Source organism: Trichomycterus rosablanca, chromosome 1 (assembly GCF_030014385.1).
Source record: "Trichomycterus rosablanca isolate fTriRos1 chromosome 1, fTriRos1.hap1, whole genome shotgun sequence".
NCBI lineage: Eukaryota > Metazoa > Chordata > Actinopteri > Siluriformes > Trichomycteridae > Trichomycterus > Trichomycterus rosablanca.
This window is the reverse complement of record NC_085988.1, coordinates 36,908,512-36,921,931: the sequence shown is the minus strand read 5'-3', so window position 1 is coordinate 36,921,931 and position 13,420 is coordinate 36,908,512. Positions and strand designations below refer to the sequence as shown.

Genomic DNA, 13,420 nt, shown 5'->3' with positions numbered 1-13,420 from the left:
AGTCGTAACATACACTTAAATATTCACTCACTCACTAAACCCAGGGGTAATTTAAGGTTGCCAATCCATATTTAAAAGCTAGGAGAAAACCAGAGTACCAAAGATTAATTCTAGGACTTTAGGACTCACATTGTTGTGCGGCATCCACTCTCCAAAAGCTGTTATTGGTTTTAGTCTACATACATTTAGTCATTTCTGCTGAATGTGTAAGTTCAAATTCATTTATTTATTTTACTAAATAAAATAAACTGCTGTATCTTGGTCATGGTTGTAGTACATATAGACTCACTCACTAACTTACAGACTACCAAAACCCTAGGTTCTTAGTACCCATATTGTTGTGCAGTGCCCACTCTCCAGCTGGGGCAACATATTACCCTAACATAAATGCAAGGTAATGCATTTAAAGGACATTTTTTTTAAAACCAAACCTTGAATAGTGGGGTCATATGGATCATCAATATGAAAGTTGGGGTCCAGAGCCTTAAAAACCACCTGCAAAAAATATGTATTTAAAACACAAATAATACTTGTTAAACATTCATTAAAGTCAGATGTTGAATGTGTATTACCTCGCCTTCAGTAGAGGGCTCAGCTCCAGAGTAGCGGGTGTCACAGATAAGATCGTCTATAGCTTCAGCTGGACCTTCTGAGATTCTGGGGAAGTCACTGGCACAGTCTACAGAAAAGTATCGTAACACCTTCCAAGTACGCCCAAAGTCTTTTGACCTCTCCACCAACATTGCTGCAGGTCGGAAACTCTGTACAATAAGAGTCCAGGGTGTTGTGGAGATGATAGATGACAACCAAACACAATAAAAAAAACTCAACCTCAACAAAGTGGACATACCTTAAATGTAAGGACCATGTGGCTAAATTGAAAAACGGTCTCAAGGTCCAGCTGAACGCTGACTTGATGCACACCTAAAATAATAAATAATACATTTAATAAATTTGATAGTATTGGCATTCCTAATACACTAGCAACACCATACATCATATAAAGAATTTCAAAATTTGATTAAATAATACATTGCACAGTATTTTATAAATAAAATGGCAAAGGAGTATCTTACATGAAATGTCATTCATGTCAAATTGGTCCAACACCATTGTTAATATTAATGATAATGTTTCAGCTGATTAGTGCATGTACTAAAAAGAAATTATAAGAATATTGGTACCACCTGCTAAAAATTTGCATGGTCCTAATGTTTTGGCTTATTGTTGTAGTATGTTGGTGTAGTATTAATGTAGTATGGAATTTGGGACACAAACAGGATGACTACTAACTGCCAACAAGTAAGCAGTTGTGATATTGCCATTCTAATAATTAATATGTCTGGTGTTATTGGCCTAGAACTATACTAGACTCCATTCCATGAAAACTAGTTTAGAGTTCAGGGGTACTTTAATGATTATTTAATGATTAGACATAATACCATTTTTTAATAAACTGGAATACTCACCATTTTCAGACTGCCACCATCTCATTTTGCGCTCTGGTTCAAAGTTGGTGATAATGTTATCTACTTGGTGGCTGTTATGGTTGTTGTGCAGATTGTAAGGACTTCTAGAGTCACAAACAAAACACTTCTGTTCATCCTAATAAAAAAAAAAAGAATTAATTTATTAATGAAATATCACATTTTAAAAGTTCACCAATACTTAAACTTATCTGCTTAATTTTCACATATTTATTTATTTCTATAAATGGTGCATCCAGAGCATATTCCATGAATACTGGGTGCAAGGTGGACTACACCCTGGTCAAATACACCCTGGACAGTGGCAGTACTTACATCTGTGCAATAGCCAGAGGTGTGGATCAAAACCAGCTTCTGGAAGATTGAAGCCACACTGCCTCATGTACCAATTTGCTACCCCAACTTCAGCACTTAACTTTCAAAACCCACCATGTGGGTAAATTCATAATATGTGATCACTTATGTGATCATCCTGACCAGGGTAATGTAAGTCTGGAGCCTGGGATGGAAACAATGGGCACAAGGTGGGAAAATACCCGTAAAAAAGCACCAATCCGTTATATGTCATTTTCTAATCCTGGAAGCTTGGCCACCTTGCAAATTCTATACTGTTTCTCTCTTCTTTAGACAGAGAAAAGCTAACATTATTCCAAGTCAACACATTTACTATTTAAACAAATTTAGAGCAAATTTGTAATAAATTAGTATAAATCAGGGCTGCATGGCAGTTTTTCGATTAGCATTATATGCAGTGACAGCAATGGAAAACACTGTTAAAGCCAAATGTTAAAAAAATGCGTAACACATCGTTTCATGGGTAGGCATGTATTAACAAGACTAAACTAATCCTATCAAATAACTACAACATTAACATATCCCTGTCACTAGTTGTTTTAGTGAAGCTATAACTGTGAATTCCTCTGTGTCTACAGCTGATTGTCCAGGCCAACAAAAATAGAGAACAAAGTCAGTCCTTGGAGACGCACCACACCTGTATCACCTGTGCGAAGTGCGATGAGGGTGAGCAATAAAAAAGACATACATTTGTCTTTAGGGAGGAGAGAACACACACACTGGCAGATCCAAACACGCCTGTAGTATGCAAGTACAGAGTTAGCTGCATTGCTGTTAGTCTACATAAAAAATTTCCTGCAAAATTGCTTACAAATGCAAGCTTTGTGATAGAATTTCACCCAAGACATGTAGGTCTTTTGAGGAAGATAATGTCTTATAGTATGTGTCATACATGAGCCAAGTCTAACTGCATCAAAAAGAGGGACGGTTAAGCAATATTCCTATATCGGTAAGAGTTCAAGTCATTCCTGAGGGCACAACAATATAGACCTGGTAGTACCACTAAAATATGAAGTTTTGAAGACTAAGAAATCATTTCCACTGATAGTTTACAGTATACAGCTGGTTCCTGTAAGAGCATAATCAATGGCTTTGGTTTTGGATGTGTTGGTTTAAAGTTGTCTAAAAATGTTTGGAGTTGGTTTCCTGTATTCTGCCTACATTTGTTAGAAACATATTTTATTAAATGCGTACAGATAAAGTTTTAAATCATCTCAAAAGTGTTGTGTCAGTGATGAGGTAGTTGTTTCATGTCGAATCATTTTTGAGGACATTGCTTTGTGCACAGGGGTACTGTCATACTAAAACTGCTGCCACATTGTTTATATCATAATTTCTTTGGAACAGTATTATAAGCTGTACCACCTGTAGTTTATTTTTCACCTTTTCTAAACTAAAACTAAGGGTCCTTACCTAAAACTGACTAAGATTGTTATTCTTCCTTCATGGTAGCCAAGTCAAGTCAAATTTATTTATACAGTGCTTTGTACAATGGACATTGTCTCAAAGCAACTTTACAGAATCCAGGACCAACAGACCAAAAACCCCTATTGAGCAAGCCGAGGGCGACAGTGGCAAGGAAAAACTCTCTTAAAATAATAGGAAGAAACCTTGAGAGAAACTTAGCAGGGACCCATCCTCTTTGGGTGGATACTTTAAATAAATAGGATTTACACAAATTATACAAACACAAAATTGAATTGAACTGAAAGTTAGAACTAGCAAAACAAATAATAATAATTGGAGTTCTTTATTGTTCAGTCCAGTCTGTAATAAAGTCCGTTGTAAGTTCTGGACATTTTTGGTGGCCAATTGTAAGCATTGACTTCAACCAACCCCAGATTTATCTGTTCAAACTGGTGATATGTGATTGATCTACAAAAAAAAATCCACTGCTTTAGGATCCAACAGTGGTGTGATATACACCACTCTAGACACTTGCCATTGCACATCTTATTTCTATGTGTGGCTTTTCCATGAAACCTTAATCCATAGAGCTGCTGACAAATAGTTCTAGTGCTAATTCAGCTTTCAGAGCCAATTTGAAACGTGATTGCAAGTTCCATGTGTATATGACATGGCCTTAAACAATTAGTGTTTAGGTAATGTACTGTAAGTTAATAGCTTACAGTGGGGGCCAGTGATAGCTCAGTGGTTAAGGTACTGGACTAGTAAACAAAAGGTTGCCGGTTCAAGCCCCGCCACCACCAAGTTGCCACTGTTGGGTCCCTGAGCAAGGCCCTTAACCCTCAATTGCTCATTAAGTAAGTCGCTTTGGATAAAAGCGTCTGCTAAAATCTGAAAATGTAAATGTAAATGTAAATGTTAACGTTGCCTACCACTTAGAAACTGAGCTGTTGTTGCTACTAGAAATTGCAACACAGTTGATCAGGGCAGCTCCACCAGTCCAGAAAAATAAGAAACTAATTGCTGCCAGAGGACATAAACGTTATAGTTCCTGGTACAGACCAGCAGAAAGACTACTGTGGCTCAAATTGCAGATAAGTTTCATTTTAGTGATGAGATGATTGTTTCATAACTCAGAGCATCAAACCGTTTTGTTTATGGCATTTGCTTTCAGGCCAGCCAAATTGTCGCTGCTAACTCCTGTCCATCGTTAAAAGCATCTTGAATAGGCACACAGGCATAGGAGCTGGACATGTAAGAAGGTCGACTAGTTTAATAAATCCTGTTTTCTCCAAGATCAAGTGGACAACTAGGCATGAGTGCATGAGAGATGGTACCAGGCTTCATTGTAGGATGATCTACCACTTAACATGCAGTAGTTCAAGGACAAGGTGGTAAAGTCCTTTACCAGATATAACAGGGCTCATTCAAATGTCTTGTGGAGTTTATGTTTGGAGGGTTAGCGCTGTTTTGACAGCACATTAGGCAAGTGGTTCTATTGTTTTGGCTAATCAGTGTACAATTAAAGTTTCTACATTTAACATATGAATCATGTCACAATATTTTTGGCAATGCCACCAGTACGAGGCCAGTTAACTTAGTAAAACATTGTAGTTTACACTGACCTCCAGATATCCCAGGATGCAGTAGTTTTGGGGCCCATTTAAACCACATGTGGAAGTGGCAGACAGCTGGGCAGCACGACCCACCATAAGATCGCCTAGGCTGGGATAACACAAGTTTCCATCACACTCATCCTGGAAATAAGCGGGCACTACCAGCACTATAAATCAGAAAGGACAAATGTTAGAGCTGTCCACATTACACTGAGTCTACATTCCTCTGCCATACAGTACTTGTCTTTTTCAAAGAATATGCATACACATGCTGTTGTCTGAAAGAAAGACCTACTAATAGCCAAATCAATTTGCTGTTAGGATGCAACTGAAAAAAGCATTTTAAGTATATTAAAGAGATGCACACTAAATAATCACAATTTAGTCTCCACCATTATTTGACAAGTCTGGGTAGATGAAGGTAAACGTGCTTTAACTGAGACACTAGATACAGCTAGTTCCTTTTTGTCGGCTAGTGTTAATTTGATATGAAATAAACAATGTAGGGCGGCACCGCAGCACATGTGTGAAGAAGTGTTATGGTCATCAGGGATACCAGTTCAAAAAAAAGGTATCAAGCCCAAAGTCTGTCTAAACACGCCCTTGAGAAGCTGAAACTAGGCTAAAATCAAAAAGCCCAAGGTGTTACAGACAGTTGAAGAAAACTCTATAACTCTTTAAACTCTATAAAGTCTATAAATGGCCAAAGAACTACCAGTGTACTACTCTTAAATCTTCTGTAAATCTTACTTTGTTTTTCATTTTATATTCTAATTTACACATTTTGTAAAGCATTACAATTACAAATGTGTTGTTAGTTGTATTATCTAATCATTATATTATTAACAATATTTTAATATTACTGTTTAACATCCTAATTTCAGATCCCAGTCAAGAACATTTAATAGTAATACAATGAACATTAAAAGGACTAAATATGACTTATACTTACTATTTTCTTTTCTTTCCTTTCCTGTACTCTCCTCTTCCCTGTGATTCTCTTTGTCAGTTTTGTCTTTTCATTCTCTTATGATTTCTGATTAGAATTTTAGGTAACATAAAGTGCTATTTTGAACTTTTGGACAGTCCTTCTCATCTGCTTTCTGTTGCCATTCAAGCTCAAGCATACATACAGTTTTAACCTTTTGTTATTTCCTGTTCTGTCTTCTTCTGTCATGGCTTTTCAGAACTCCTTCCAAATGCTTTATATTATTGCCTTGTTGTGGTGCTTCATTTTGATTTGAGTTTTGATTAAGAACTTACATTTACAGAACTTTACAGTCTAAGATTTTTTTCTTCCGAATATTTTGCTCTTTTCCTTATGCTCCTCAGCTAGTGTACTGTTTGTAATAAAAGCTTTTTGGAGCCTGTGTTAAATTTTAAAAACGGCCTAAAAATCCTTTGAATTTTCACCTGCAATTGCATTTTTAAACAGGACCAATTTGGTACAAACCTAGCTACTCTGTTGACCATAATGTAAAGGAAAAGCACTGAGCAAGCACATCCACACATTCAAAATGACTTTTCAGAACACAGTGCATTTTTTTATTGGATGAGCAATGCTTAACTTTCTCAGCCCACCTAAAGACATGCCCCTGCAATACATTAACCTGTCTAGCCCAAAATGTGTACCAACATCCCTGAATAACATTATTCATCAAAGGATTTATAGTGTGTAAAGCCATTTGGAGCAGTTCTGTAAATTTTAACTATGCCTGGGTTTAACAGGTACTTAGTCATTTTTCTTTAGTTGTGTCAACAAAAACACACAAATCACCAAAAGTACATTTGGTACAAAATTTGGTACATTTGGTACAAAAGTACAAATTACCCAAAATACAAATCAAATATCTGAGATGAGCTAGGGCTCAGAAAACTCCCTGGTGTTTCAGCATACAATTGATGTACAGTGTTTTTTGTATAATAGAGTTTCAGGTTTCATTTCTTGATGAGGCAAACTGTGTTAGGTGACAACAGTTTTAAAGGTACCCCCAAGCACAGTAATGCCATCTGATAGGTCAAAGGTAGAGCACATTCACCAGTGGTTTCTGGTTTTGCCCTACACAGACTAAGATCTCTTTAGATTCCCTGAACCTTTTCACAATATTGTAAACAGTAGATGGTGAAAGACCTAAATTCTTTGCAATCTTGCTTCTTTTTGAACTGGTAATTGTCTCTCTCTATAAGTTTGGCACAAAGTTGTGAGTTACAATCCATCATTGCTTGTAAAGACTGATCCTTTAGTGGATCCTCCTTTTATATTGAATCATGGTTCCTTTACTCGTTACCAGTTCACCCATTTATTGTGAATTGCTGTATTCTCTTGCCTGTTCACTTCTACTTTGCATCCATCCTCACTTTTTTGGAATGTGTTGCAGGCATCAAATTCTAAATGTTACTGTTTACAATATTCAATAAAGCTGATAAGTGAAAACATTTAAAATGTTGTCTTTGTACTCATTACTTAATTAAAGAGAATTAACAATTAACAGATTTTCATTGTGTTTTACAAAACATCCAAAACTTTTAGAAATGGGGTTTGTATTATCTTGGGAAATGGGAATTTAACTGGGTGTTTGCACTACATTGGTGCATTGGCTCCTGTAAAACTACTTTTTATTTACTGATTGTTTTACTCTCATGTATGGAAATATGGTAAAATAGTCATCCATAGTCTTCCATTGCTAATGGGTCAACATTTTATTGCAGCACGGGTGGTTGAATGTAGACAGTGCTTAATTAATTCTGTGGTGTTACTGTTATTTAATTTTGTAACTGCATTTTAAGGCTTTTTAAGTTTTGTTAATCCTTGTCAGTAAGATGGAACTTGCTGGAACTGGTTCTTGTTTTTTCATGTGTGCTACTGCCATGGTTTTTGAATATTTTCATGTTTTTAGAAGAATAGTCTTCAGGTTTGTTCTAATGTACCTACAATTTAAGCACTGATTATTTGGAAAATAATATTGGATTTTGCTTTGTTGTAATTTTGCAGTGCTGTGATTTACTTAACTTCCACATAATTGTTGTAGATATTTAAACAAAGTATGAGTGGCAAAATTTAAAAAAATAAGAAAAGGCAAGTGTCAGCAAGTAAAAGGCAAAAATAACCATCGCAGTCCAACAAGTAATCACATGTTTTTGCTGATAGGCACTATAAGGCAGTTTCTCTGTCAAATATCAGCAATGTCAAAGTAAATATTATCAAACTTACCAAGGAGCAGCAGTGCAGACATCACCTCTCCACCCATTGCTGCTCTGGCTATGAAAACTATGTGCTGATGGGAGGAAAAGTAAAGTCTATATTTTTAAGAACTCAATCAGTAAATACAAAGCATCACAATACTGACATGTGCATTATCTGTTTCTAAACTTAAACAATTAGGTTTCACAACAAAACCTATTTTGTCATTTTATTTTAAAATAATGGCACACTGAACATATTACTTTCATAAATCTATAAGCACAGAGGGATTCCAAAAAATGCAGTAAAAGTCCTTGGCAGTCTACAATGCCCTAAGCTATTTAAATCCAACATGTACAGTCATATGAGTTCTTCTGTTGCAGCAGTCTTCAGCTCAAATGAATGACATGTTAAGTATGCTGCTTTTCATTTAGTAACCTGGAATTTATTTCACTCCAATTACCTGGATGTGGAACTTCTCAAACATTCCAGACCTTCTATATGGTATAGTCAATATTTTAGTTTAAACCCTTTGAAATTCTAGATGTCTGCAGTAGTTAGAAATTAAATCTGCTTAAATCAGGTCATATTATTTAACACTTTTTTGTATAAACTATAAACAACTATATATCTGGAATCTTATATAGATTAAACATTCACTGTTTAGGCTGGAAAAGTATGTGAATCCAAGATTTTCTGAGCAAGTCTAATCAGAAGCTGTAGGAAATTGTTTTTTTACTGCAAAAGAAGTATCAATTTTAAGTAAACATGCAACTTATTTTATTATTTCAGAACTTGGATAAAGATATGGTTACTTTTTATGAGGAATTAATGCAGAACCACAGGGAATGTCAAAGGGTTTTTTAAACATTCTTGCTACTGTACAATAGACAGACCAGGTGCTGACTTCTTGGGCAAAATGTTCACATTCTGATTTAGTGAATCTGGCCTGGAGCTGTGGAATAACTTAATGACAGTGGTGGCACACTGAACTGAGTTAAGTGCTAGCTATAATTTTTAAGAGTATAATATTTGTTAAAACACTCTGTTTCAAAAATCAAATATTATTACATGTAATCATATGTAATTTTATAGGCAACATGTGTTTACAAACAAATTATATTAGTAATTTAATATCTAGACTGCACAGTGTGCTGACAGTAATCTTAAGATAATTCACTAGACATCACTGTAAAAAGCAAATGACACAAAATAAACAAACAACAACAGATTTAAAATAGGGGTACAATTTAGCCAAATGATACAAAGAGAGACAATAATATATCCAATAATCTGTAGACCATTAAAGTGAAATGGGTAAAAAAAAAGGTTTAATACAAACCCCATTTCCAGAAAAGTTGGGACACTTTCTAAAAATGCAAAAAAACCAAACTAATTTGTTAAATTTGAACTTTTATTTAACTGACGAAAGTACAAAGAAAACATTTTCAGTGTTTTGTTTACTGACAAACATAAATGAATATTGAAAAAGTTGGGACAGAGACAAAATAAGACTTTTCAAGCAAGAATGGGTTGTGGTTCGCCACTTTGTGCCAAATTCTGTCAGAGAATGGTCAGTTCAAAGACAATGCTTCTCAGCACAAAATTGCTAATAATTTACACCATCTACAGTTCACAATATCATGAAAATATTCAGGGAAATTGTAAAGGCCAAGGGCAGAAATCGCTGCTGAATGTGTGTGACCATTGAGTCCTCATACGGTATTGTCTGAGAAACTGTCATGCCACCATGATGTACATAGCCACATGGGTTTGGGAGTACTTTAGAAAATCATGTTCACTTATCAAGAAATGCAATCTTAAACTGTATTAAGCAAAGTGGAAGCCATATATTACATTTGTGCAGGAACGCTGGCAAAATCTCTGGGCCTGAGGTCACCTGAGATGGACAACGGGTTCCGTGGTCAGACTGGATGTCAGATTCTATGTGCCATGAAAAAGGCCATCCAGACTGCTACCAATGAAAAAAGCAAAAACCAACATCTGTGATGGCATAAGGGTGCAGCTGTGCCCATGGTATGGATGATTTGCATATATGTGAGGGTACCATTGATGTGGAAGCGTATACTGGTAAATTGGAGAGACACCTGGTGCCATCAAGATGCCTTTTCGCAGGAACACCCAGGACAATGCCAGACCTCATTCTGCATGAGTTACAACAGAGAGGCTTCATAGAATGTGTGCTTGACAGGCCTGCCAACAGTACAGATCTGTCTCCTATTTAAAATGTATGTATCATTAAGCGGAGAATCAGAAAACTGGAACCACTGATTGTTGAGCAGTCTTGTATACAGCAAGATTGGGCAACTTGCAAAAGTGCATCAATTAGTATCTTTAAATCTCAAATGATTAAAAAGTATAATTAATAAAATAAATAAAGTTCATGTGACCCAGTGGTAAACATGCCTCTGTTGCAGCTTGTTTGAGTGTATTGCAGGCATGAATTTCTAAATTTGTTTATATTTAACTACCAGAATTAAGTTTGTTATTTAGAACACTGAAAATCTTTTTTTTTGTCCTTTGTTCTGTTAAATAAAAGTTCAAGTGAATTACCAAATGACAGATTTCAGTTTTTATTGCATTTAAGAAAATTTGTCAAAACTTTTGTGCAGTTAGTTGTAGCCTATTGGTTAAGGTACTGCACTAGTAATCAAAAGATCACTGGTTCAAGCCTCACCACTGCCAGGTCGCCACTATTGGGCCCTTGAGCAAGGCCCTTAACCCTCAATTGCTTAGATTGTTTACTGTCACAACCGTAAGTCGCTTTGGATAAAAGTGTCTGCCAAATGCTGAAAATGTAAATATAAAGTATGTGAAATTGGCCACTATAAATGGACAAAGAGTGAGAATTGAACAGGGGGGTATGAGATGTCCTGTCATTAAATAACAATAACATTAAACAAAGGGCTCTTCTGTGAATAGTTTTGCATTGTGGCCATCGTTTTTGGATGGCATCAGACCTACTTCAGACTTGACCCAGTTTTGGAGGCTAGTAAAAATTAATAAATACACAAATTAAACTATGCAACTCACACTACAACTAAGGTTCCAATTAACTATGAAGGCTGTTCATCAATATTTTACTTTCTTTTAAGAATACAAGAATGCTGTCCTCTAAGAAATTTTATTTTTTGGTCAGACCTGAGCATTTGCCATAATTATCTTATTAGTTTACTACAAAAAGACCAACAGAACAACTGATGGTGAACCGTAAAGCTTGCAACACTGAGCTGAAAAGTTAGTGCTGCACTAATAAACTATCAAGTTCAACAACCACAGTAAAATATTAAATGTCAGTGTTATTTCCAGAGTTTTGCATTATTGGAATGTGATAAAGAGCATAAGAGAGATATTGACCAGTTGCACTTACATGCTAAATGAAATGGGTGCTGTTCCTGTGCAGGTAGGCACTTCAAATGGCCATGCAGAAAGGTGAGGTTCTACAAGTGGTTCAGTGCCTCTTTCCCTCCATGTAGTTGCAGCAGGTTTTGAAGAAATCGCTGTGAAAGTAGAAGCATGTAAAGACACACCTTAACGCCCGAGCATGTGTGAGGGTGAATGTGTGTGAGCAGAAAACGGTGCTGCAGGGCTCTGTGGTAAAAAGGATTAGATTCCACTGAGAGATGATTCATGTATGTCAGAGCGGTAAGAAAACCCCTATGTACTCCATACTCATTCATTGAGGTGATTATATTTAACATGAAACCATGTATTGGGGGATGTTTGGTAAACCTAATACAGCCTCTTGATTTTCTGGGAAAACTTTCTGGAAAAAAAGGAATTAAGAGAGCTTAAAGGGTACATCAGTAAAAGTGATGTGGTAAGTAGTGGTGGTGCTGCAGAACTTCAGAATCTCAGGTTTGAGGTATGCTCTTCCTTCCACCTCTTAAATGCATCCCAGTAGATGTTATTCTAAATTGTCCATCAATGTACAACCACAGATCAGAAAAAATTTGACAGTATGGAAAATGCAAAGAATAACATGCAGTGCTTCATACATTTACTTTGACTTTTATTTCATTGCAGACAGTATGAACCAAAGATATTTCATGTTTTGTCTGGTCAACTTCATTTCATTTGTTAATAAATATCCATTCCTGCATTTCAGACCTGCAACACATTCCAAAAAAGTTAAAACGGTACAGCATTAACCATGTTGCCATTCTTTCTCACAACACTTAAAAGATGTTTTGGCATCAAGGATACCAAGCGATGAAGTGTTTCAGGTGTTATTTTGTCCCATTCTTCTTGCAAACATGTAAAGTGTGCATCAGTATGGGGTTGTTGTCACATTTGTTGTTTTACAATTCTCCACACATGCTCTACTGGGGACAGGTCAGGACCGCAGGCAGGCAGGCCAGTCCAGTACATGGACAATCTTCTTCTGTAGCTATGCCTTTGCAACATGTGCAACATGAGGTTTTGTATTATCTTGTTGAAAAATGTATGTAAATATCTGGAAATAGTGTCACATTGAAGGCAGCACATGTTGTTTTAAAATCTCAATGTACTTTTTTGCAATAATGCTGCCATCACAGAAGTGTAAATGACCTTTGCCAAGAGCACTTAGACAACCCCCATACCATGACAGACCCTGGCTTTTGGACTTGTTGCTGGTTAGTTCACAACAGCAGGGATTCTTAGGACCTAAGTTTAATCCTCTCTCACTGTCTGTAAGGCGTTATGCACATTATCCAGGTTCCTCCCACCTCACAAAAACATGAAGGTGGATGGGCTGTTCTGTACAGCTCCTGATGTCTGTACAGTGTGTGTTCTTGCCCAGTGCATGAGTTTCCAGGTGTTATCCAAAACAACCTGTTTAGTCTGTACCCCTTTTTAACTGCAAAGATATATTGTGTGCTTACAGGAGGTCCCAAAAAACACCAAAAGCATTTTTAACTGTTATAATGATTTTAAATACATTTAGGAATAAATGTGCATTACTGCAACATAAATATTTCTTTTAAATGTTCTTGCTTGTATTCACGCCGTTTCACAAAAAAAGACTTTACACCCATTTATTCCACTCTGGTATTTAAATTTATTTAAGCAAAATTTTATGACAAAAATAGAATGAAGTCTTTTATGTAAGCACTTTAGACATTCTATGTTGTTTTCTGATTGGAGGAACTGTAGAAATCCACAGTGAGATATTTACATTTACATTTTCTGCATTTAGCAGACGCTCTTATCCAGAGCGACTTACAGAAGTGCTTCCATAGTAAACATTTCATTTCTCAAGTTTTAAGAACAGTCAAAGAACACAAATCTGCTGAAACCTGTTAGAACCAGAGTATTATTATTTTTTTTTTTGGAAATGGAAAATTTTTTTTAGTAAATAGGTACAAGTCAGC

General features: G+C 36.1%; 1 protein-coding gene across 1 annotated transcript in view; it reads right to left on the bottom strand.

Moving 5' to 3' along the window:
• Positions 1 to 8,130, bottom strand: part of LOC134319372 (laminin subunit beta-4-like) — a 40,623-nt gene extending 32,493 nt beyond the window's left edge. Inside the window, exons 1-6 of the mRNA XM_063000548.1 lie at positions 8,076 to 8,130; positions 4,874 to 5,031; positions 1,470 to 1,605; positions 851 to 924; positions 573 to 761; positions 432 to 495 (exon numbers count right to left, since the gene is read on the bottom strand). Of these exons, the coding sequence (XP_062856618.1) occupies positions 432 to 495; positions 573 to 761; positions 851 to 924; positions 1,470 to 1,605; positions 4,874 to 5,031; positions 8,076 to 8,112 (658 nt within the window). The 5' untranslated portion in view covers positions 8,113 to 8,130. The remainder of the gene's footprint in view (positions 1 to 431; positions 496 to 572; positions 762 to 850; positions 925 to 1,469; positions 1,606 to 4,873; positions 5,032 to 8,075) is intronic.
• Between the last annotated feature and the right edge of the window lie 5,290 nt (positions 8,131 to 13,420).